The sequence below is a fragment of the Colias eurytheme genome, chromosome 16 (assembly GCF_061535395.1).
Source record: "Colias eurytheme isolate Ceu_HAF_F1 chromosome 16, ilColEury1 Martin Lab GWU primary, whole genome shotgun sequence".
Classification (NCBI taxonomy): domain Eukaryota; kingdom Metazoa; phylum Arthropoda; class Insecta; order Lepidoptera; family Pieridae; genus Colias; species Colias eurytheme.
In genome coordinates, this window is record NC_142995.1 from 2,235,438 (window position 1) to 2,262,285 (window position 26,848).

At 33.4% G+C, this 26,848-nt stretch overlaps 2 protein-coding genes across 2 annotated transcripts; one reads left to right on the plus strand and one right to left on the minus strand.

The window, feature by feature from the left end:
• Positions 1-3,057: 3,057 nt before the first annotated feature.
• On the minus strand, positions 3,058-8,403 carry LOC149901589 (uncharacterized). The gene is made up of 5 exons (XM_090110792.1): positions 8,251-8,403; positions 6,523-6,760; positions 5,525-5,687; positions 5,169-5,330; positions 3,058-4,747 (listed from the first exon to the last, which is right to left on the minus strand). Exons 1-5 carry the CDS (start codon positions 8,282-8,284, stop codon positions 4,622-4,624), a joined length of 723 nt encoding a protein of 240 aa, XP_089966918.1. The 5' UTR covers positions 8,285-8,403; the 3' UTR covers positions 3,058-4,621.
• Positions 8,404-10,057: 1,654 nt separating this feature from the next.
• On the plus strand, positions 10,058-19,118 carry LOC149901590 (uncharacterized). The gene is made up of 17 exons (XM_090110793.1): positions 10,058-10,465; positions 10,787-10,963; positions 11,412-11,589; positions 11,941-12,120; positions 12,365-12,541; positions 12,832-12,950; positions 13,519-13,660; positions 13,895-13,965; positions 14,180-14,399; positions 14,782-14,973; positions 15,555-15,652; positions 16,287-16,406; positions 16,701-16,859; positions 17,188-17,265; positions 18,315-18,386; positions 18,584-18,760; positions 18,941-19,118. Exons 1-17 carry the CDS (start codon positions 10,187-10,189, stop codon positions 19,010-19,012), a joined length of 2,511 nt encoding a protein of 836 aa, XP_089966919.1. The 5' UTR covers positions 10,058-10,186; the 3' UTR covers positions 19,013-19,118.
• The last annotated feature ends 7,730 nt before the right edge of the window (positions 19,119-26,848 follow it).

The window sequence follows — 26,848 nt, forward strand, 5'->3', positions numbered from 1 at the left end:
ACGTTTATCTACAGCCTACGTCAATCTCATACATTCGTAGTCTATTCTATTGAACGCTACGCTAACAGAAAGCCACTTGGCTAGGGGGGCAGAACTCATTCGACTCATAGCACGGGCAGAGCTAGTTGCCTTCGTATCTCAGGTTTGTTACGACTAGAATCTTTACAATTTAAAGTACAGTATATATTAGCCATTTGATACCTTTAACGAATACAAATTAACCCCTATGACTTCTCCGTAGTGTAAGATTAGGCTTAAAGCTAAATTTAAACTTAAAATGTTACCTACCTTACAGAAATTGAGGTACAATATTGATATTCGAGTAGAATTGTTACTAGAGTGATGATTTTTATATAAAATTATGAACGAGACGCGGTTAATGAATTGTGACGAGTCGTTCCATTTTCTACGACACAAATGACAAACACCAATAACTTAGTTAACCTTTGTATCGCTTTGTTCATATCATAGTCCCCTTTTTAACTCGAAAGCTTTAAGGTGTCGAAGAAAATGAAAGGAGTAGATTTTTCTCTGAGCTGATGCATCTCGATTCGAGTTTTTAATGTTAATTTTATGAAAATCTACAGGATAGGTACATTTTTCGTAGCGTATAGTGTAGAGGTTGCATCTAATCTAATGTTTTAATATTTCATTCTATTATGGCTGTACTCGATTCATTTTATCATCACAACTTGCAAAAATATGTCATAATTTAACTTGATCGTTGCTAGATATAATAGGAAATATATTTTTTCAGTAGATACATTTAATTTGTAATTTTTCATATGTATCTTTGTTTAGAATTTATTGAATAGAGTAGATGGTTACTATATCATCGATTATACAAATCATAATATTTATTAATAAGAAGAATTGACCAATTTTATTATAATAGCGTTTATAATACAACTTCACAAGGATTCACTGTAGTTTGTATATGTTTAGGTGAAAAGTTTTATAAACAGTATAGGTTTATTAATAGTTGATTTCTGAGGTTTTGATATCAATGGTTTATCAATTATATTATTATGTAATTCCGAAAGTGCACTTTAAAAACCACTAGATCAAGCGGTCCTATTTTAAGGTTAGATTCGATTCCGTTTAATCCAACAATATTTTGTTTAGAATTACAAGGTTTCATGTTGGATGTATTCATTTTGATCGTTCGAGTAGTATAGTCAATGTTGATGTTTCTGTTAACATTACAACTATAGTCATAATTTAACTGTAGATACACAGGGTATCCCGCAATCGGTATACTAAGCGCGAAGGGGCTTGTAGTTTTGCATACACTGATCGCGTAAAAAATACTTAAACAACCAAATTACGTCAAAATTTTTTTGCTAATTTTTTCTTAAAATCCATGATTTCTTCTCTAGCATCGCGCAGCCGGCATATACCGCTTCGCTTATGTGAGCATTTTGTGTATAAAAACATAATCTTAAAAGATAGCTCACGACTCACGTGTGGGTGGAAAAGTTAGGCGGGTTGCTTGTTAGGGGTGTACACACTACACATAGAGTTTTAAGAATTCAACTACATATTTGAAAAAAAATCGCCTGGAATTTTATAAGTATTTTTTACGTACTCAGCGTGTGCAAAACTATAACCTCCTTTGAGCTTAGTATACCGATGGTGGGACACCCTGTATATACCTCAGAAATCTCTCATTAATACAGTATTATATAATATACATGTTATATCTTCATTCTACTTCGAACATTTCTTGTCTTACAAAAATATCTTCGATATGAAGTTTCGAATGCAATTTTAATGATAAAATGATCGTAGCCATTAGTATTTTTGCTAGACTTTCTGCAGTTTGGTTACATGTTTACATCTAACCGCAGATCTCGGTATCGAGATGACAGCGTAGATCGTATAGTGATATTAATTAAGTAAAAAAAAACTAAAAATGTTATTGATTTTAAACGTAGTTAAGATAGAATTTTGACATGTTGTAACAGAATATTTCGGGTGGCTCTCGATGGTTTAATATTTTCGGTTCGACGCGGTATTGTTACAGTATTATTTTAGCTAATTATTCAATATTATTACGAATGTAGTGAGCTCTTTGTTTCGGTAAAATAGATGTGATTGCAATAAGTGCGTTAATTGTCTGATAGTACAAATTATGCCAAGATGACAAGGGTTATGGATGTAAAGCCAAGTCAATCGCAAACGAATAATTTAGACATAAGATTATTTGGCTTTTCATCCATAAAAATGCGGTTGTTACCCTGATTAAATATTTTATTGATTGTTGAATATTGTAATCGTTTGTCATCCAATTTAAACCACTTGTTTTTAATTAGAATTTTGAAATTATTTAATGTACGCAAAGAGCATTGGGTCGAGCGTCGGGCGTCGACGGTATTATGAAAAATTACAATAAAAATAATAAAATAGTAAATTGTATTTTTATTTATTCCCTCAATAAGAAGTGCTTTATGTTAATATTTGAAATTAGAAAAGGTGTTTTCTAAAGATTTGTTGACATAGAGCAAGAATACGCATAGAATAAAATTATCAATGCTTAACTGAAGCAATTTAGTTACTGTTGGTGCATCTGTAATTTTACAGGAATAATGTAAGTTAAATTAAGAAATGTTAAAACCTGCTTTTTATCTGTAAACACAAATAAATAATCTATTTTCTAGTTATAGATATACACTAATCTATATAGAGATAGATATATTGAACTGCTGTAATTAATATCTACTAATATTTAAATTTTTATTCAAAACTTCCACTTTGCCTTATTCCATTAAATTCAGTTGGTTCAATTTATTGCGAATCTTATGAACCACAGCAAGTCTGTTATACCACAGATAAATAGGTTATACTTTTAATTGTTAGAGCTTTTGGATCTTGAAGGAACTGCGTTTAAGACTGATATTGAAATCTAATAAGTAAGACACAGATTATATCGACAATCAATCTTCTTTTCGGAGACTTCAACTCCATAATCAAGGCTAGATATATCTGAATTATATTAGGAATTAAAATAAAACCCTCATATCTAAATAAAATATTTTAATATATCATAGGTATACATATAATGTGTGAAATAAACATAGTTACAGGTTTAATTATATCGCTACTTAAAATGGAGCGGACTGCGGAATATATTATAATAAATAAGGGCCGATTTTTCAATGCTTGGATAAAACTTATTCTCCGAATAATGTATAAAACTAACATTTTTAAAACGTATTCTAATTGCCCGTATTCGACAGTTTACGTGACATTTTAATATTACCGCGTAATACTTTATTGGACGGATAAGTTTTATCCAAGCATTGAAAAATCGGCCCTAAGAGCTATAAAGTTATAAACCTCTTTATGCAATATAATTCTTTACACAAACATTTAGGTTTAAAATGTGACAAAGATACTATAACCACTTTATAAGGAAAATTACAAATACGCTACACATATATGTGTGTATAAATTATATATTATTTCTTAAATAAAAAAAATATATATCATCCCAATACATTATTTTTTATATTTTATATCTATACAATATTGCTGTTATACTTTTTATTACTTAAAATGCATCCCCTGAATATTTCAATGACTCCCCTGAATAGGGTAAATTATTTTTTATAATTAAGTACTTATTATTTCTTATTATATTATTTTACAGTCCAATTTTTATCAAAATGTTTTGTAAACGTTTAGACGTCTCGGCCTACTTATTAACCATGTTCCCTTTTCTTCCACCACGAATTTTTAATTGAGTACAAAAAAATGATATATACCTAAAATAGGAAACATATTTTTAATGCGTCCAATATAAATAGAATTTAAATTATCTAACACTCTTTACTATATTTACATTTAACATATTTTCGTATAAAATACTTCCACACCCTAAAGCTATTTTTAATTACTGAAAACTTGCAATACATAACTACATAGATATAAAACTAGGCAATACAAAATATCCATAATATGTAATGGTGCATTTACACATTCGTGTTCGTAATTCGCCTCGACACTATGCACACACAATGTATTCGTATACATTCGTAGACAAAACATTCGTATACGAGTGTCGTAGCGAATTACTCTTCACACATTCGTGTTCCATTTTATTACTTCCGAAAAACCATGACTATGCGAAAAACAGAACGATGTTATTTATTTATAGCGATTGCACTGTAATTCGTCGCTATTCGCACGAATGTGTAAATGCACCAGTACATAAAAAGCAGTATACAATAATAGCTACAACATTGAATATAAACCCTATTTGAAGTCTTTCAAACACACCTTTCAAATCCCGCATAACAATCATTCATTTACTCAGTTCTCAATATTCTGCTTTTCACTATACGCTTTGAAATTATCTTAATATCTAATCTGTGGCTTATTCAGCTATTTAATAAAGATCCTAGCCTCATTAACATTTCATTCTCAAGAATATCATTCAGGTCATTACTCAAAAGTTAAACAAGACCACTTCTTAAAGAGGCTAGGCTTCAATTAAACGGTTGGTGAAAGTACAGATATATTAAGATAACTTAGCAGCGACACATCCAAAACATTCTAAACCATTTACTACCAATACCACAGATAAAAAACCAACTCGAATACAGTCTGTTATGAGTTATCAATACAAAGTGACGCGGAGTCTCGTTCTGCAAAAGAGTAGGAATGCAAGCAGGGCAGCTATCGCAGCACCGGCGAGGAGGGTGTCATCTCTTCGAGTACCACTGGCTTTTTCGACTACGTTACTCTGTAATAAGATATGACGTTGTTAAGAGATATAAGAATACACATTTGTTTACCCCGGATTAAAATAAAATTATCTGGTCTGAATCGTATCACGATTCACAAAAAATAGTTGATCATTTTTTTGACATACACAACATCTTTACCGAGTATCATATGCTATAATTTGTTTCTACTTTATCTTGAAAGTAGTTAATCTTTAGTGGTCGCGGATGAATTCTAAACAATACCCGAAACCCCACCACTGCGAGTGATTTGACGGAACATAGTGGAATCTAATTGGTAGACGATTGCTTTCAGTGTAAGCGTCGGTGTCATAGTGAACTAAACCCAGGGATTTTTCAAAGCTGTTGCGTTGTGTACCTACATACAACTCGCGAGTAGCTACTAGCTAGTGACATATACACCACACACACAACACACACCCAGCCGCCGTGCCGTATCGCCCACGGCGTCGCGCACTGCGCCACGTGCCGCGCCGCCCAGTCCGCCGCGCGACACCAGCCGCCCACACGCACCGCTCGTGCACACACTTCACAGAGGAACGCGAGGATCACTAGCGCCCTCTGCTCGAGGTGCACGCACGCCTGGAATGTTAGAAATATTGTATATTAGTTGATTTTTAGGGTTGCGTGGAAGGGTAAAACTGTGATGTGACTTACAGCGAAGTTTATAGTCGCGAACCATGATTTTTTTTTTATTTTGAACAAATATACTATTAACCTTTTTCGATTAGACTGCATTATTTTTATCACAATAAAATGAATATACATGTACTAACATGGCACAATTCCTGCATAATATCTTCAAAGGCCACCTCATCCAAACTCAGCAAGGGTATATGTTCAGCTCTGGCCGCCAGCCTAGCCCACGCTTTTGTTTCCCTAAACCGTTTTGCGGCTTTTTCTAACGCGCGCCAATCTCGCCAATACATCCACCAGCCTCTGTTAAATAATTATTATTATTAGAATAAATGAGGCAATCATTAAAGTTCAGCTAAAGATATTTGTAGTGCTGTTTGAATTGGTATTGTACAAAAAAATACTTCTGTATTCTTTTATCACGAGCGTTACATACTTTAAACTGTTGAATATTAGTAAATAAATGAATTAATCCAGATTTCCGCCTTTCATTTTAACAATAAGTCCTTCCTGTAACACTAGCAACAATAGCATAGTCCTATAATATCCGATAAAGGTTCGAGTCCAGTCTGTACCAGTCATATTTTTGTCGGGAACGACATAGCAGGCTTCAATGATAGTGAGAATTTAAAGCATCTGTACAATCTTATTTTCTGATTAAATCCAAACAAATTCACACACAAAACTAGACGACGCTACAAGCCTACATGACACAAACGGTTAAAAGACATCACAATTAGCAAGATGACTGTATCCACACTTCAAATCACCTGATAAAACAATGAAGATCATCGCAAGAATACCATGGCCTAGAAACAAAAATAAACTTTTTAATGAACCGAATTACACTAACCCCATAAACAAACACATCAACCACAACCAGCAATCATTTGAGGTAAAATAAGTGTTAAAATGAAAACAAAATACTAGCGAAGAGTAAACTATTAATGCGTACATACTAAGGGCTTAACATGAACCAATTTTATAGACAAAGCTAAACTAGATGCGGATTCTTATCGAATAGAGTACCTAATTATGGATATTAGGCTTAGCAAGTAATAAACACGTTCACGACGCTATTAAACATAACTTAGTACCTTATAAAACAGTCGTATAAAGAACCAAGTAAAAAATGTACCTCTGATCAGGATTCGCAGGGACCAGCAAACACGGTGGAGGTCGTATATCCTCTAGCCTCAAATGCTGCAATAGCATTGCTCTGAACAGCCTCACTCCCTTCTCCTCCTCCTCCCCTTCGAGGTAGGGTCCTCTCCAGTGACCCTGGCAGTCATCCTGGCGTTCCTCATCAAGGGATACTTGGCGGAGCAGCGGCGCTCTGGGTGCCTCGTAGTCATCTAACGGTTCTATACTGCATGCTGGAAAGTTAAACGAAATTTTTGACGTGACAACGTCTTATAATTCGATAGCGCCGGCTGCACGCACGAAAAAACATGACTCATGCGGCGTTACCTCGCTCTGAAGCGTTCCATGTAAGGCTCGAAGTGCAAGCGAGAGCGCGGAACGAGCGACAAAGAAGCACAATCGGACGTTGTCACGTTCAACTATCGTCAGTAAACCGACTTTACAGACAACCAATTTTTTGTAAAGCATTTGAATGCTATATAACTAAAAATTAAATAAATAGTCTTATGTCAAACTTTCTGCCCTCCTTGGCTCTTATAAGAAATACTTGGCCATACTTGGCCATTTTATAATTAATATTATTAACAAAAAATTTAATAACATGCGTAATCTGTTTCGTACAAAGTATATTTAGTTTCGATGTTTTACGTAAAACTCAAATAAGTATTTTAAATAATTATTGTTATCATTCATCTCACTTTATTTCCTTTTTCTTTCACCTTTGTTTCTATTGTAATAATAATTGATATGTAAAATATTAATACATGCGTGCATTTTAATATTCTTACAAATACGTTTTAACTTTTAATAGATCCAAGCGAAGCCACAAACTTTTTAATTAACTTATCGCGTGAAAGAACCACTATAACCAGGGTTTTATTCATGCTATATATAGTATGTTTAGATTTTGAAGCCATACTATGACAAACGCCTAAAATATATGTAGAAAATATTAAAAATACTGATACATATTTTTTCAGAAAATTTAACAAAATACAGATTAGAATTTTGTTAAACACCTCTAGGCTCTATAAATAATTATCGTCAGCATTTTCAAATTATTATAGCACGAAGTTTCAATAATACAAAATATAAGAAATAAATCTTGTAAGCAAATTTGAAATTACATTTAAAAACTCTTCTTTCAGATCAGTTGTCACATACCAACTAATAGACAGATCTTAAAATATGTGCTCTAATATATTTTTAGAGCTGAACAATCGATTTAAACACATAATATTATTATCGTGAAATATGAAATGTTGCGAGCTACACTTTTCGAATATTTTGGCAATGAAAATGGAAGAAAACAATGAAAATTAAATAATAAATGTTATTATTACCTCTAAGTTATTACCTAATAGACATTTATACTGGGTATCTTACGTGCAATGCCCAATTGTTTTGCAAAAAAAGGTTTGCATAAAAACTTTATTTGCATTCCTTATATTAACAATTTTAAATGTTTCAGTAAGTTCTGAAGACATTCAAACGAATGATACTTATTTTTTTTTTGATTAGGAAACAAAATGGTCCTTCACGATATGATTTCACAATTAAATTACCAATTTATCTCTTATTGAACTACTGAACTATTCACCAACATAACCTGATGCGAACGCATAACACTAACTACAAAGAAACCACTAGACCGAACACTTCATAAAATTGATTTATATAACACTTATAACATATTCACGTAAAAACTGGTTAAAAAACATACCTGGAGACCTCGCGAACGGTGGAGTAAAATTCATAGTAGAAACCTAGAGATACCTTCCACTCGTCTGTGACAACTAAACACGAGTGACCTTGGCTGATGTGCCATGTTACGTCCCTGACATAGTTCCTGGCGCATGCGCAGTAGAGACAGTTCAAGCTGTGTAAAAATTAGTACATTATTGATATGATGTTGCTTGTAACATGGATATATGGAATAGGACGTGTACACAGACATGTATATTAATTATTGATACATGTCTGTGGACGTGTACTTGTAATTGCACGACTCATGATGCGAAGCATCAGAGAGTGCTTTACGATCGAAAATTTTTTTTTTATATGTTTAAGCTTGTGTAAGTTCCTTCCATAAAACTTTAGGGAAATAAAACAATTAATAATTAAGCTTCAAAAAGCTCCTGTGCTATAAGAGATATTATATATGTATTACTAGCGGTGATCCGCGGTTTTAGCCGCAGTGCTCCGCTCCTGTTAGTCTTAGCGAGATGATATATAGCCTATAGCATTCCTCGATAAATGGGCTATCTAACACCGAAATAATTTTTCAAATCGGACCAGTAGTTCCCGAGATTAGCGCGTTCAAACAAACAAACAAACTTTTCAGCTTTATTAGCATATAGATATAATAATGAAAGGATAGTGTATTATCGAAACATGACTATTCTTTAGTTGTAGGTGTTACAATAATAATTGAACCGGCACAAATAAGGGCTAAAATGCTAAGGGTCACGTATCTTTATAGACGTATGAATTACATGAACTCAGAATGTGGTGGAAGATAATTTTACAACTTTAATATTTTCCGTTTCTGTAAACATTTAAATACCTATTTAATCATTATTCAGAGGATAGTTTACATTGGTTACTATTTTTCATGTAGGTAGATAAATTTTTAATGAAATAAGGATTCTGTAGTGACTGAACTTGTTTATTAGGACTTTTATAAATTATATTATTAATTAGGTTGGAAGAAGGATTAGAAAGTCACAGATCATAATACAATGTAAATATCTGTTTATCTTTGACTAGCCGCTCCGCGCGGTTTCACCCCCGTGGCTCCTCTCCTGTTGGTTGTAGCGTGATGGTATATAGCCTATAGCCCTCCTCGATAAATGAGCTATCTAACACCGAAAGAATTTTTCAAATCGGACCAGTAGTTCCCGAGATTAGCGCGTTCAAACAAACAAACTCTTCAGCTTTATATATTAGTATAGATTTGAACAATTCGAGATTTTCGCGGGAAAACCTAATCAAAATTCTTGTTTGATTACAACATTTTTGCAACATGCAAATTAAAATACTAATTTTACACTCTACTTACAATTAATTACAAAATCACCATATTATTTATTAGAAAATCATTACAAACTCACACTTGCAAGTCGCAGACGTTTCACAAATCGCAATTTTCGCGGGAAAACATCGTCTTAATAAACTCGACTCACTTGAAAAAAATATTATAAAAAATAAAATGTATTCGCCAATTATTATTCTCAAATCTCAATCATAAATCATATTAATACCTACTTACAATTTCCAAAACATTGTCAAAAACACTTTCGGAACAACGGAGAACTTAAATAGAACACGCTTTCAATTATACTAAGTATTTTTCATCTAAACTACAAATTGGTCCCTTACGCACGTCTGTCAAATGTCCGATTGGATCTCTCCATCAGTTAAATGGCTAGGACACAATTGGTTATCTGCTTATTGTGCAACGCGTATCATACCGGAAGACCTATATATAATATATTGGTCCGGATTACAGATAACTCAGTTCTAAACCATTCCTACTGGAAGACTGTATAACTTTAATACAATTAATGATATCTCGAAAATAGAAAAAGATTATCATCGGGATATTAACTCTGATTCAAATTTTAAAGACAGGGAAAGTGAAAGTGAGAAAATGAAAAATGAAGCTAATAAAGTGTAAAGAGAAGTTAACAGCCGTCGAGGTTCCACCGTGTTGCAGAAAGCTCTCAATTTTCGCTTGTGCTTGTGGTGTTTTATCATTACTTATACACACGTACAGTTATATAGAACATAATGATAGGAAATATAGTATAGATGTAGAGTTAGAAGCTAGAAATTTAATGAAATTAGCGATAGACAATGAATTGGAGGAGAGAATTAGGACGTACTGTAGTCAAATTAGTTGTACTACGCATAGGTTAAAACGAGATGCTATGCTGGTAAGTTGTGTATTAGATTATTATTAAACATGTTTCTATTGGATCGTTATTGCAGTCGATTAGTAATAATTTAAATCAAACTGGAACATTTATTGATTCAACTAATGACGATAAACACGCTAACTAATCACGCGCTTTTAGATCGTCAAAATAAATTTAAAAAATACATCTTTAATCTATAACGGTCTGGTAACGGAAAAAAAATTTAAAACATTTTTAAACTATTCTATTTTAATTTGTTCTTATCGTTCCTGTTAGGTATTTTTCCAATTATTCTAGCTTTTTAAATTCTCTGTCTGAAATAAATCTTTAACATTCCAGAAACCATCACCAATCCAAGATGATAACACGGTTGCACCACATGTAGAATTCTTCAATCCAAAAATGCGAGCGGAATTGGAAGAGAAAGATGCAGCAGAGATGAAGAAGACTGGTGCAAAGGGACCAGCTCCTGGTGGTGACACCTGGGTGTGGCTCACTAGCTATTCTAGAGTTCCTGTAAGTATTTTAGTGTACAACATCACATATATACCAATATTAGATAGAGGACAGATTTTGAAATGAATAGACTCCGAAAGTATCGAACTGATTTAAAAAAATATTTCACTAAGCTTAAAATATTAAACTGAATGACATAGAGTATGTTTTGTTTTATTTTTATCGTGGATCAGTCTGGACGAAGCAATTATGAGCAAAGCATGATGTGGGTTTTATTATTGGATCTTTGTGTTTTCTAGAGCTTTTGTAAATGCTTTTATAGTTAACTTTCCAAAATTGTAGTAATAAAAACCCACTTCCGACACGATTCATGGTTCATTTTAAACTGAATAATTAATTTATTTTAAAAGGCTTTTTCTTTTGACACTCGTAAAGATAAATTTCGAAGTAGTAGGTAAGGTTGTGTTTTGTGACATAATATATTAAGCTGAAAAACAACATGTTTCAGTACAACGTCGTACAGGGCTTCTGTAAAGCAACACAGGACTACTGTCCCCCGGGTGTGCAAGGGCCAAAAGGTCCGACTGGTGACCCTGGGCCGAAAGGAGAGAGAGGGGACTCTGGGCTCCCTGGACTACCGGGGCAAAATGGTGCCAGAGGTCCCGTGGGACCACCCGGACCAAAAGGTTTCATAATTATGTAAAAAAAGTTTTGTATGAAGTAAAAAATTAGAAGTTTTCGAAAATTAATTTCAAACATTTTCGAAATTAACCATACACGATATACTTAGCTATTGGTAACATTCAAATACACTTGTATTAAGTTGCAGGAAAATTTCCGCTCCTCCTTCGCTCTATTTCCGTGATTATTTCCTTTTCTATTTTAAGGCTTCCAGTTTCCACAGTAATTTTACACGTGTACAGAAAGACGAACTTCTAGCTATATTGTATTCTCCACTTTCAGACAAATACATAATATAAATAATTATAACTCATAAAAATAATCATAATTACTAATACGTGCTTTTACTATTCTAGGAGAACGGGGATTCCCAGGAAATCCAGGGCTAGATGGCAGAGATGGTGTGCCTGGAGAACCGGGATTAGATGGTCTATCTGGAAGAAACGGTGCGGACGGAGCTCCCGGTAAAGATGGTCTTAATGGTATACCTGGTCACGATGGAAGCCCCGGGAAAAACGGAAGGGATGGCAAAGATGGTAATTATGAAATTCGAAAAAATATTTGATATATTTTTCAACAATTTAAACGTTACTTATTGGTTAAAAGTAAATTAATGTGGCAAATGAATAATCTGAATAGGCATTAATGTAACGAGTGTTGGGTTATAATATTTTTGAAATAAAAATAAGTTGTAATCCTCTTTTGAATTAACTTGTCCATTTGAAATTATAATATCCAACAACACCTTTAAATTTAAAATCTTTTCTATTGTCTCTTAAGGTAAGCCAGGGGCAACAGGACCTCCCGGTTTACGAGGGCCTAAAGGCGATAGAGGACCTCAAGGACCAAAAGGAATGCGTGGTAATGATGGCAAAGATGGCCTTCCGGGTATGCCTGGCTTATCCATATACAACTATACTAAGGAAAATCAACTGTTCATTCCACCTTCTTTCGCACGTAAGTTACTAGAATATTATAAGTAGCCTAGTCTTCTACCTCATTTTATAAACTGTAATTTAAAGATAAATCGCATAAACGAGAGAATAGAAATATATGCCAAATTGCCAAAACTGTGTGAAAAAAGACACTATCAAAATCATATTTGAGCGCAGATCTTGCAACAAGAATTGACAATGTTCAATCCAAATCTTCAGCAATAAAAAACGAAAAAAAAATGTAATAAGAAGTACGAGGAAGGACTACATTTTATATACTAACGACTTCTAAAAAGTGACTCTACATTACAGTTGACAACCCACGTTTGATCGTCAGAGAAGGCGATACGATGCGTATGGACTGTAACCCCAAAGGGTTCCCAGAGCCCACTATAGAGTGGCGCAGAGCTGATGGAACACCAATTATACAGGTTCTTTTAATAATTACATGAGCTAGGAAATGAGCATGTATTTACGCCCTCAATATAATATAACTATTTTCGTTTACGTTAGTTTACAAAAAGAGCATGAAGATCTCTTTTTCGGTTACATAAGAAAATAATCTGGGGTAGCACTGCCACTGCAAGTAACTACAAGCGTGGTTAAAGTACATTCCTTACTATCATTATCATAAAACAGCCTCTCAATTATTATCTCTAGACACAAAAATCATGTCACAAAATCGCCCGTTACGACGTGAAAGAAAGACAAACAAACACACTTTATCATTTATAATATGTTGAAATGTAACAAATAATATTATAATAAATTATGTCTAAAGCTGAATAAATTCGTGTACATACGCCATTGTAACAGTGTAATATAAATTAGTGTGAACACAGGCTCCTGAAAAACAGTTTACAACTATATTAGGAGCCTGGGTCATTAAATTTTTGTAAGATATATCTAATGGTGCAAATAAATGATTTATTTATTTTATTTTATTTATTTAATATTAGTAAGCAATAATTCAAGAGTCATTTAATTTTCTCATTCCAGGGTTCATGGCGTGACGCATCAGTAAGTGGTCACGTACTAAATATACCTCATGTATCGAGATGGCACACTGGGAAGTATGTTTGTTTAGCCAACAACGGTATGCAGCCACCAGCCAACCAGACAACTGACGTTGAAGTGCATTGTGAGTATTTATCTGGGCTTTTGTTTTTTCCTTATAAAGGTAGACCGCTTTTATAGCATGACAATATGCTATGTTGATAAGAGAAACTAAAGAGAAATAATTATGAAAAGAACTTCCGTTAAACCTTCTTCATAACCTTAATTAATTAAAAAATCTTATAAGTATAAATTAAAAATACAGTTGTATTTGCCTTTTACGAATATTAATACTTAGTTACTTTTGTTATTTTTACAGTTAGTCCATATATACGAGTACCAAATAACATCGTCTACGTTTTTAATAAGAGCGTCAAAATAGAATGTGAGGTAAGAATATATTGGAATATTATGGTGGAAACAATTATTCATATAAATGAATAAGTAAGTTTAGCCAAACTTCTTTTATCTTACTAAACTTTAACATAATTGTGTGTAATAAAAATTTCGTCAATAAGCTTAATCTATCATTTTGAAAACTGAATCATTGTATTTATATTTCGTAAGTACTAAAATTTGGGAATCTAAAGTCGATTTTCACTAGGTCCAAGCATGGCCAGAACCAGTCTTCGCCTGGGAGGTAGACGGAGTGACCATAGAAGGTTCCAGGCTAAAAACTGAAGTGTCCACCACTGGAGATACTTGGAGATGGATTATGAGACTTGAGATACCTAATGTTAGAGAACATGACCTTAGACAGTATAGCTGTGTAGCCAAGAATGAGCTTAATAACCAGACCGTGAAGGGACATATTCGTCTGATGTGTAAGTAAAGTTCTGTTACATTATAAGATGACAATAGTAAATTGTAGATACTTTTACTTTTACTTAAATCTAGAAATATGGTGGATCATAAGCGAATATGTATATTGTGTAGGTTTAATAATTATCATTAATTATTTTTTTACGTTTTTCAAGTACTAAGATACCTACTTTAATCCACACTGTTAATAATATGATAGAATTAGTCTTAAAGCATTTGAGATATAAATCCTTTTGCCATCGCTTAAAATATAAATGTTCACTTTCATCGTACATTACCTTCATCAGTCATCACCTTATAAATAAATCCTCTTCCTTATTTCACCTAAAACATACGACATAACTTCTATACATCTGTACCTTACACATTCGTCATTACTTCTAGACCCCGGTCCAAACCAGCACATGCCAGTCCAGCAGCAGCCCATGGAGTACGGCTCCAGACCACCAACACTCACGTCTTACGAGGAACTCTGCCAAGTTCAGAAGTGTCCTAGCTGTCCGAGGTGTGATAGAGCCTTGCTTCTCATATCTACTATGAATGGTACTACGGGGTATAAGCCGAGGAGGAACACTAGTAAGTGAAACGCTAAATCCTATCCTATCCTATCATACTAATATTATAAATGCGAAAGTTTGTGAGAATGGATGTGTATGTGTGTGTTTGTTACTCTTTCACGCAAATACTACTGAACCGATTACAATGAAATTATTATTATTAATTAGCACACATATAGAGGGTAACATGGATTAACACATAAGATAGGTTTTATCCCGGAAATCCCACGGGAACGGGAACTATGCGGGTTTTTCTGAAAACTCGGGCGAAGCCGCGGGCGGAAAGCTAGTTACGCATAATATTAAGCGAAGAAGCTTTGTTACTGGTCTTCTTGGTGTTCTCATGTGTACGAATCTATAATATTTATCACATTTGGAAGCCAATGAGTTGGAGAATTGTTATAATAATGGTTATTACATTCGTAGTTACATAGCTACTTAGATGAATAACTTAAATAGAAAATTGTGTAAAATTCAAAGATATATTTCTATTGCTATCTCTAGATTACCTACATAGATATATTCTTCCGTTTACTCCAAATTCTCTGATATCATTATTTGTGTTCAATTGAAAGTTAAATATTATTTTATTTTAAACAGATTGTCAACTTTACGCGATTGGTAAGCCGGTGTATCATCGTTACAAAGATGAGCTATTTGGCGCCTGGCTGAGAGATTCTAATGCTACTGAAACTCAAGTAAACCACATATTTTCCATAAATTACCTTGCTTTTCTATTTGATGTAAAGCTCCCATACATCAAAAAAAGCTTTCAATTTACAGTCAATTACCATTATCATACTTGCTTAGATTTTACATTATGTAGATACAATACTACAATACTATATGGGGGTACAATATGGGGGTCTTCAAGCGTAGAGTGAACAGCCCCCCTAGTCAAGTGGCTTTCTGTTAGCGTAGCGTTCAATAGAATAGACTACGAATGTATGAGATTGACGTAAGCTGTAGATACGTTTACGTATACGCTACGCTAACAGAAAGCCACTTAAACGTATCTACAGCTTACGTCAATCTCATACATTCGTAGTCTATTCTATTGAACGCTACGCTAACAGAAAGCCACTTGACTAGGGGGGCAGGTACCTTCTAGTTAAGCGCGTTCCATCGACCATCTTAGACCACATCTCAGCTTAACATCAGGCGAGATTGTGGTCAAGCGTTTCCCTATTACCAATAAAAAAAAATAAAAAAAAAATACGTAGATTATAATATCTTCTACGTAATCTAGAACAAGAAAATGTGTTTTGTATTTGTTTGTTTAAATTTAAGATATTTGATTTAAATGTAATAACAATTATGCTATAATTACAGAAAGAAAAACTGTGGACAACCCAAGAGAATGACGTAGAGCGACTTCGGGAGTATCGAACAAAAGCCAGCTTTAAGAAGGATCATGTAGACGAGTTTCATAAGCTGCAGAAGCCTTTCTTTGTAAGTAATGGAATTTAAATTGATAATGATATTTCGAAAATATTTTGTGGATTCAATATAGAGGAGAATCGTGTCAATAAAGTAATTATTTGTTGTTTAATTATTCTACTGGTTTTCGATTTTCATTAGATTACTGATTATTGATAAATATAGGTTTTAAAATGGTTTTGAGGCTGGTTTAGTTGAAAATTCTGTTAAAAGTGTATTTCTAAAAAAATTTCTACAAATGCGTCAATTTTTTGCTGTCACGATCATATTTAGGATTTAGGTTCAACTCCAGTTATATATTTTCAGGGTAACGGCCACATAGTATACAGCGGGTCATTCTTCTACCAAGCCAACGAATCAGGTCAACCTGGAGATATCATCAGATACGATTTGACGCAGAGCAGGATAAAATCTGTAGAATTACCCCATGCGGGAGGGAAGCTCTATACGGCACAGCACAATCAGGTACTTAAGTAATTAGAATAATTTTTAAAATACATAAATTGTAGTTTAAGTAACTATTGTTACTTGATCTACAATTTATGTATATGATGATTAAGTATATATTCTTGCAACTCTCTTTCATATTCGCTTCTTGTAAAAAACAAAAGGTAAGTACTAAAGATTACAATTTTAGCCCAAATCAAAAAAAATCAAATTCAAATAATATTTCGAAAATTGGAAGTAAGTAGGTAGGTAATTATAATATTATGTAAGGTAATATGGTACAAAAAACATGCATAGGAAAAAATGAATTGGAAATAATGAATAATTAATGAAAAATATCTTTCAGGTTGATTTTAGCGCCGATGACAACGGGCTTTGGGCAATTTACTCTATCGATGGTTCCAATAACACAGCCGTTGCTAAGGTATGCATTTACTAACAGACTGAAAGAAGTCGATGAAAGTCTCTTTTAACTTATTTTTGACTGCTTTAGTAAATTTTAAAACTAGCTATATTGCCTTCGCTTATAGTCCGGAATACATCGCCCATTTTTGCAAGTGATTACTATCAAGCTAATTTTTCGTGAGTAGCTTTATTTTGATGAGATGCCCAATAATTTCATGTACGAAACTCTCGATTGTGGTAGCTTACAGAGGTAACAAGGATAAAAAATTTTGATTTGACGGTTCTCAAATATTTATTACGCAATTTGTAGGACAATATGTCTGTTGAATTATATAAGTATTAAATAAGTGAAAATAAAAAAATCAGCTGGTTAGTAATCATTTATGATGACTTCGTTATCGATACACATTGGAAAGGGGGACTCTTTGATCAAACCATACATTTTGTAGGACAAATATTTTTTCGAATAATTTAGATAATTATCTTGAGATTGAACAAAAAAAAAACATTCAGTTAGTAATTAATATTTGAGAACCATCAAATCAAAATATTTTATCCTTGTTTCCTCTGGTAGCTACCACAATCGAGAGTTTCGTACATGAAATTATTGGGCATCTCATCAAAATAAAGCTACTCACGAAAAATTAGCTTGATAGTAATCACTTGCAAAAATGGGCGATGTATCCCGGACTATTACGTTTGATTTTAAAATCTGAACAATTCTGTTACTCACTTAAAGTCTAAAGATTCCATCCTCACCTTAATTTAATGCAATCATACTTAACAGGAACTTTCGTAATATTTGAAGTAGATAGTAATCAAGCACTCTTCAATAAGAATTGGGTCACATTAAAACCTGGGATAATCGAAATCATTATCTAGTTTTTAAAATATATCAGTAACAAACATGTAACGAATCGAATATTTGATTTGTGCACAGTTAGCATGATATTATAATATATTACGTTTTTGTATAAACAGTAGCAAATAGGGCCAATCGATCGGCAAATATAATTAATTTCCATTATTGTATTTATCATTTATATCAACATTTGTATTCCTTTTCAGCTAAACTTTGATCCTAACAAAGACGATTTAAATATAGATTATCTCTGGAACATTTCATTGAACCATAAACAAGTAAGTTCTATGATGTTTTTGGCTTTACACCAAATTCTATTCTGAATTAAAATATTACACGAATATATTTTTTACAGAACCCAGAATTTTATTCACACAACTTTTCATAGAATAGTTGATAGTCTAACAAAAATATGTATAGAAATACCTAAGCTGTGGTAAAATAATTACTTACAAAAATGTTATTTACTTTTTAGGTAGGCGAAATGTTTATAGTTTGCGGTGTGCTTTATGCTCTCGATTCGGCTACAGACAGAGACAGTAAAGTAACAGTTGCAATAGATTTGTATCAAAATAAACCGGTTGAAGTTTCGCTGCAATTCACAAACCCTTTCAGAAAAACAACACAGCTGGGATACGATCATACGCATAAGGTAATAATCATAATACCAAGAGTAACCGATAGATGGCGTTGTAATTTAATTTAGCGCCATCTAGTGTTTTTTTGTTGTACTACGTAGCTGTCTCTGAATTTTATTCCTTTAATAATTTAAATTGTGAAAATAGATGGCGCTTTTTTCAAATTAGTAAATGTCATTTTTTTCTTTTTTCAGGAATTATACTCTTGGGACCGGGGCAATCAATTGACATATCCTGTACGGTATAATGAGTTGCCAGGACCTTAAAAAATATTTTTAAAATGTATAATGTATTTTTTTACTGTATAATTGAATTTTGAACTACGGCTACCTACTGGATTTTTGTACATTTAAATAAATAATCATAACTGAATAGTTGTTTTATTTTTCATCTAACCTATTTGTTTATATACTTATACAGTATTATACATAGATAGTTACATACAACATAGCTAGGTACCTATTTAGTAAATCATTTAAAATTGATTGATAAAATACAACATAAATAAGATCAATAGATACTCTTATATTATTTTACTACATATAAGCTATAATTAACGTACTAAAGTCATTTAGGTTCGTTGAATTAAGTATAATTAATATTACACACGTTACATATACATTTCTATGTATTGGTACACACAACAAATTAAATTAGGTATACAATTTAATATTAGAATAAACAAATTACACAATAATTAATCACATAAAGAAATGATCAATTTGTGACAAAATCGATTGTCACAACCACTCTACAAAAAAAGCAAAACTTCCAAATTAGGAATGAGTTGACGCTCGCAAAACATTTGCCAACACGCTATGCTTGGGAGTTAAGACTTGAGCGTCGCAGTTGGCTCGGGTTCCTCTCGAAGTTCCACAATCGCCAGCGATGCCAATCCGTGACTTGGCAGAAAATGGTAGCCCCAATCCCGATCAATACTTGCGCGGACCCATCGCGCAGCCAAATTACAGTTTAATAGTTCATTAGATCCGACAAAAATGGCGGGGACATACAGTTTAAATTTGGAACGCGTTATCGATTCGCGGCGGGAAGTTTGTAGTTTGTGGTCGACGCAAAAAATTGGCGCCAACGAACATCTAATAGTTTTCAGTTTTTACCTAACCGGTTCGCTTAATGAAAATTCTCTTTTAATCTCATTCGATCCACAAATAATTAATTTCCTTGGGATATGTTTGTTCATGAAATTGTTTCTATACAATGTGATTTTTCTGAAGGCATTAATGTATTTCGATGTCGGATATCGAAACACATTAATGCGTTCAGAAAAATCGCTTTATTTATCTCTGTAATAACATTGGATTTTTATTACTACGTATTCCACAGATTTTTTCAATATATATATATATATACAGGGTGTCCCAAAACTCAACGTCAAGCCAAAACGGGGCGACAGGATTGATTGTAACCATCATGAGAAAAATCTAAAAAAAAATCTATCCCATGCATTTTGAAAATTATGGGCATTTAAGAAAAACCTAAAAATTTGGTCAACCTGTAACTATTTTTCGGTTATTGTGGTTAATTTTTATTATTTTTGTTCATTTAAACTTTGGAACCGTAACCCTAAATATCATTTCTAGAATCACAGTCAAAAATAATGACACAATTGCCCCAAGTTTCCTTGAATTGAAGACTATTTGTTAAACTATGAATTTAAAATTTTCTAAATTTGTCGACTTTGACGGCCCCTCCTTTAAAAAAAATGTACTAGAGTGCCTTGGCAAGTGCCATTAAAAGTTGGCGCATTTAATCAGGATTGTAAAATAGTACAATACTTGTTAGTTTCATACTAAAAAAAATGAATGAAAAATAAAAACCTCAAGTAACCCGATTTTTGCTAACCCTTTTTATTCAGTTAAAATGTTTTTTATTCGCACAAACTCTTGGTAGGTTCTTAGTTTTACGGTAAAATGATGAGAGAGATGGATAGTGGACATGTTTGCCATGAGTGAGCGAGACAGATAGTGACGCCACTTTTACCAAAGTCAACAAAAGTAAGTAAAATTAAAAAAATAATTAAAAATCTTGACCTAGTTTACTTTAGGTTTATTGAAATAAAAGTCAGATAGGGAAATAACATTATTTATTACAACAAATGTTCAAATTGTTTGCCATCAGCCTCAATACACGCCCTACATCTTCTTAAAAAAGATCTACTTATTTGCCGGGCATATCCTCGAGTGTTGATGTCCTCAGCAGCTTGAGAAATTCGTTCTCGCAGATCGGCTACACTCTCAATGGGCTTTGAATAAATTTTTTCTTTGAGAACGCCCCAATAAAAAAAATCCAGGGGATTTAAATCTGGGGAACGGGCTGGCCACGAGATAGTGCCTGAACGTCCAATCCACCTTCCCGGATATTTCTGGTCAAGGAAATTTTTTACTTGCACTGCGTAATGCGCTGGGCAGCCATCTTGTTGATACCACATGTGGCGAAGATCTGCTAGTGGTACGTCCTCTAACAAAGTTGGTAAATTTTCTCGTAAAAAATGTAGGTAATTCGTGCCATTCAAGTTCTCAGGCAGCTCAAAAGGCCCAACAATTTTGCCGTTTAAAATTCCGGTCCACAGGTTTACTTTAAAGCGATACTGGGATCTGTCTTCTCGCATTAAATGTGGATTCTCCACATGCCACTCGTGAAAATTGTGTAAGTTTATGTAGCCATCTTTTTTAAATGTACATTCATCTGACCAGAGAATTTTTTGGATGAATTGGGGATTTTCATTATGCCTCTGTAGCATTGTTCTACAAAATGAAATCCTTTCAGGATAATCTCGAGGGAGAAGACTTTGAACTCGTTGTACGTGAAACGGATGCATTTCGGCTCTTTGTAAAACACGATGTGCTGTGCTTTTGGGTATTCCCGTTCTTTCTTCAATTCCACGAACTGAAATACTTCGGTCATCTGCGACCTCTTGCAACACTTCTTCCTCGTAAGGAATGCGAGGTCTACCTCCAGCCCGCATTTGATTCGGGAAATGGCCGCTCTCCGTGAGTGAACGGTGCACATTAACAAACACGCGGTGATCCGGATAGCGCTCTAAATTTGGATATCTTTCACGATAAAGTCTAGCGGCGGCACTTGCGTTGCATCTGCATTCCCCATAAATGAGGTGCATGTTTGCATATTCTTGTGAAGTATAGCGAGTAGGCATCGTAGATAACAAGGGTATTATGCTAATACCAAAGTCCAATTCCAAAAGAAAGAAGCCAAAGTTGCCGGTATGTAATCAACAAGTCCAATTCACAATAATCCAAGTCCAAAAAGAGAAGCCAAAGTTGTCAGTACTAAATCAACACAAGCGAATACGGAAAGGTGCGCAGTAGACGAATGAGCGAAACGTACTAACTGATGTCAAACTGGTAGCGTAGCCATTTGCTTGGTATGGCGTCTGTATCTATTTCATTCGCACTCGTTTAAACGACGCATCTTCGTCTCACTGCGTGGCGTCACTATCTGTCTCGCTCACTCATGGCAAACATGTCCACTGTCTATCTCTCTCATCATTTTGCCGTAAAATTAAGAACCTACCTAGAGTTTTTGCGAATAAAAAACATTTTAATTGAGTAAAATGGGTTAGCAAAAATCGGGTTACTTGAGGTTTTTATTTTTTTATTCATTTTTTTTTGTATGAAACTAACAAATATTGTACTATTTTACAATCCTGATTAAATGCGCCAACTTTTAATGGCACTTGCCAAGGCACTCTAGTACATTTTTTTTAAAGGAGGGGCCGTCAAAGTCGACAAATTTAGAAAATTTTAAATTCATAGTTTAACAAATAGTCTTCAATTCAAGGAAACTTGGGGCAATTGTGTCATTATTTTTTACTGTAATTCTAGAAATGTTATTTAGGGTTACGGTTCCAAGGTTTAAATGAACAAAAATAATAAAAATTAACCACAATAACCGAAAAATAGTTACAGGTTGACCAAATTTTTAGGTTTTTCTTAAATGCCCATAATTTTCAAAATGCATGGGATAGATTTTTTTTTAGATTTTTCTCATGATGGTTACAATCAATCCTGTCACCCCGTTTTGGCTTGACGTTGAGTTTTGGGACACCCTGTATATGTATTTTCTATAATTAAAACAACCAAGAAATTAGTTATTAATAATCCAATCTAAAATATCCCTGTTTTACTTTGTGAATATAAACCCGACGAAATAATGACTAATCAATTTTAGTTTAGAAATTAGAACAGTTGATTAATCTTTCAGAAAGTATCTATTGTTAAACCTGCAAAAAATGAAAATTTCGGACGCCCATCGAAAGATATTTCCTATTGGCTATTTCCTACTAATATCATATACACTTGGCTTTAGTGAGACGCCTTTCTCAAATAATTTAATTGTAAACTTAATGCCTATTTCGAGTGATACTCTAAAGTCCAGTTAAATATTTAATTACCACTTAGATAGGGCTAAAATCTAGATGCACTAAGATACTAGTTTATTCCTAATGGATCTGGAAATATCCGCCTGGGTCACAAGCTAACCCTAATTGGCAATAATACAACTTTAATCCGAGAATATAAGAGCTTCCATTTTGAAGTAAATTATTTATTTATTTTGAACGTTGATAAGTAATATATATGTCTTGACTTATAGTCAGGACCCTTGAGGGTAGTATTAATACATCCTTCCTACTAAATGCGAAAGTTTGTGAGGATGGATGTATGTGTATGTGTATGTTTGTTTGTTAGTTGTTACCCTTTCACGCAAATACTACTGAAGTACTGAACCGATTACAATGAAATTTAGCACATATATATAACTTGGATAAACTCATAGGATAGGTTTTATCCCAGAATCCCAGGGGAACGGGAACTATGCGGTTTTTTCTATGTAAGAAACAATAATAAGCTATCTAAACATATAGCCACATAGGCTTTCGTATTTAAGTAGCTTAAAATTGAAGCGACTTTTATTTATTTTTTGTCCTTCGCTTTTTCCGGGTTATTTGGAACAGCACAATAGATTTAAATTGGACTTTCACTTGGTGAACTTTAACAAAATTAAAAGTCCTACTGTAAACAAAATTATAGATTTTATCGCAATGAACGTTCACATAAAATATTATCTAGTATGTAATTTTGTCACGTGAAAATAATATGATGTACCTATGAAAATAATACAATGTACATGAGAGCGAAGATTTTATTTCTGTATCAAAAGAAAGTAATCAAAAACTACTTGACCGTTCAAAAAATATTTTTCCATACTCATCCAGCAAGTCTACATTTTTATTAATTAGAAACTACAGTCAACCCGGGAGAACCGGTAAAACCTACCTTAATCATTAATGAAATGTTCTATAATCTATGATGATAAAACGACATAGCCCATGTAAAGTAACATGTGTATTGAAAAGCCTTGGACAGTATTAAAAATGTATGAAAACCATAGTGCATAGTTTCAATGACGGAGCTGATTGCTCCATGATTCATTCAGAAGGGTGGTGCCTACTGCCTCCCTCGTGTTTTTTCAGCGCGGATTCAAGTCTAGACAAGAACTTTATGTTTTTGGTTTAATTACAACCTTTTTTTACATTTGGTCAAAAGGATGTACTTTTTTTGTGTTTTAAAGGTTGGTATAGCTGTATATAGCTATATTATACATATAGTTTTACATATTGAACTATATACAAATTGGTCTTATGTGGTGTATAGGTACGTATTATGTAGTGATGGTAGATGGTATGTCGTCTACATCATTAAAAATACTTAAAAAAGGAGAGAAAATGCAAATTTTTGATAATGTCCAAATGTTACAATCAGTTTTTTAAATAATTTTCGAAATTATTTAATAGGTATCTATGCCTGTGGAGTTAGGAGTACCTACTTTCCATTTCTACTTAACTCTACTTACAATACCTAACAATAAAATTGTACATACTTAAGAAATAACTTGAGAACTTCCCTTAAACAATGTGATAAATCCATTTTTGTTCCAACACAGTTGGCAGATGAAGGTTTTATATTTAAATAAACAATAAAGAATCGAGAAACTTGGAAGGCGGCCCAATTTACCCGATCAATACGGAAAATTGAATTTATTGAAGTGGCCAGCATTCACATCAATTATTATTTAGCAGAAATTGCTATTTTCCGCGATATTAATCGAATTTAAACATTAAAATCGTAATTGATTTAAGGGTGTTTTAATCGGTTTTTCATTTGAAATTATGTATATTTATTTTTGATGACGTTGACGTACGATTGGTGAAATGGTTATTTATTCCGATTTGATCCTCCTAGGTAAGGTATTCATTATTACTACTTAGTTGAAACTTGAAACCCGCAGCTGTGTCCGTGTTGAACAACTTTTTGATTTTTCCAAATTTATGGTTGCTAACGTTGCTCTTGCGTTGCTCTTTAGTCTTTATAATCACAGATAAAATATACCGGTGGAAACCTGTCAAAAATGGTAACGTGTTTACTTTCGCATGCGCATTTATTAAAAAACTGTTATTTTGACATTTAAAAACAGACTTTTCAATTTTGAGTAGGCTATTTGCGTTTGTAAAAAAGGCTGGCTTGTATATTTTGTATGATGTGAGGCTTTATTTTTATAGCTAATAAACTCGATCTATGTAAAACTGACAAGAAGTAGCATTTTTTCATAATATCTTTTTTTAAGTCGGTCGACTCGACACGTTAATAATTATTGTAGTATTCTCTTGTGTCCTTCACGATAACGTAATTTTTTTTCAGAACTGTAAGCGGTTTATGTAAAAAAGCCAAAAGGTACCTATCAGAAACGTAAACAAATAAATAACTTATTTAAATCTATATTATTGGTGTCGTTCTCTGTTATTATTCGCCTTCTAAACCAAGACAAAGCATCCATGACCTATCTTTCTACAATATCCCATCAAAAACGATCCATCCGTTTTCGCACAAAACTTTCACATAACATAATTGTCCTTAACCTTGTTATATAGTTGTCGTGGTCATATCGTAGATTTGATCATTTCATGATATGAGTGGCCATTTCACGAAATGGTCGCATATCGTGAAATGGCCAATTTAGTTTGGCCACATCATGATGTGGTTTGGGCAGATCAATGATAAGAAATCGCTTCACGATATGGCCAATTAACGCACGGTTTTTTCATGAAATGATCAAAATTATTTGATCATATCGTAAAATAGTTACATTAATCGTTGGTAGAGGCGCTGCAAGCTCTGTGATTATGTGATAAGATGGCGGCCGCTGGCGAAAATTAAATTATTCGCAGTTAAAAACTTCATAATTCGTTTAATAACAATATTATGAAGAAAGTCATAGCAAAGAATTTACGACGAAGAGGTACGAGTACTATGGAAAATGTGGATATCTTATATGTATTTAAGAAAAAATGCGACTTAAATAAAATAATTTAAAAAACTACTACTATATTATTATAATTGTTTGTTTTTTAAAAAGCGATCCGCTTCTGGCACTCGCCGGCCGCTGCCGCGGCACGCTCGCTTTGCTCGCTCGGCTCGTGCGTTGTTTATCAAAGTCTAACCTAACCTAACCTAACTGTTTTCTATTGCAAAAACGATTCGCTTCTGGCATTCGCCGGCCGCTGCCGCGGCACTAACTTTAATGACATTAAACAAGTTTTTAGAATATATTTATTCTGAATTTTTTTAATATTTTATGGACTCTTTATATTTTATACGATCTGGCCAAATGTGGATGACCAAATCGTGAAACGTTGACGATTTAACGATCTGATCAAACTATGTTGGTCATTTCACGATATGCGACCATTTCGTGAAATGGCCACTCATATCATGAAATGATCAAATCTACGATATGACCACGACATAGTCATACCGATCAGCTGACTGACGTAATTCAGTATATAACTATAGGTACATATATATAGCATCTACTAGCCTCCGCTCGAGACAGATAAACAGACCTTACAGCCGCTGCAGCGCTTTATACGCTTGTAAACTAGTATTATATTAACTGTGGTGTTATAATTATTTTATCTGCAGCATGAAGTTTATTTTACCTGATTTTGTTTTAAATAAGGATATGGAACCTTCTTTGGTCCAATTTATATACCTACCCTTTATATA

Bases quoted from the DNA above. Each gene is read 5' to 3' on its own strand.
- LOC149901589 (XM_090110792.1), bottom strand. From the start codon at position 8,284: ATGAATTTTACTCCACCGTTCGCGAGGTCTCCAG. The intron at 6,761-8,250 runs GTATGTTTTTTA...TTAACTTTCCAG, and splicing joins ACCGTTCGCGAGGTCTCCAG to CATGCAGTATAGAACCGTTA. The intron at 4,748-5,168 runs GTGTGTGTTGTG...ATCTTATTACAG, and splicing joins CGATACGGCACGGCGGCTGG to AGTAACGTAGTCGAAAAAGC.
- LOC149901590 (XM_090110793.1), top strand. From the start codon at position 10,187: ATGAAGCTAATAAAGTGTAAAGAGAAGTTAACAGCCGTCGAGGTTCCA. The intron at 10,466-10,786 runs GTAAGTTGTGTA...TTAACATTCCAG, and splicing joins TAAAACGAGATGCTATGCTG to AAACCATCACCAATCCAAGA. The intron at 17,266-18,314 runs GTATGCATTTAC...ATTCCTTTTCAG, and splicing joins ATAACACAGCCGTTGCTAAG to CTAAACTTTGATCCTAACAA.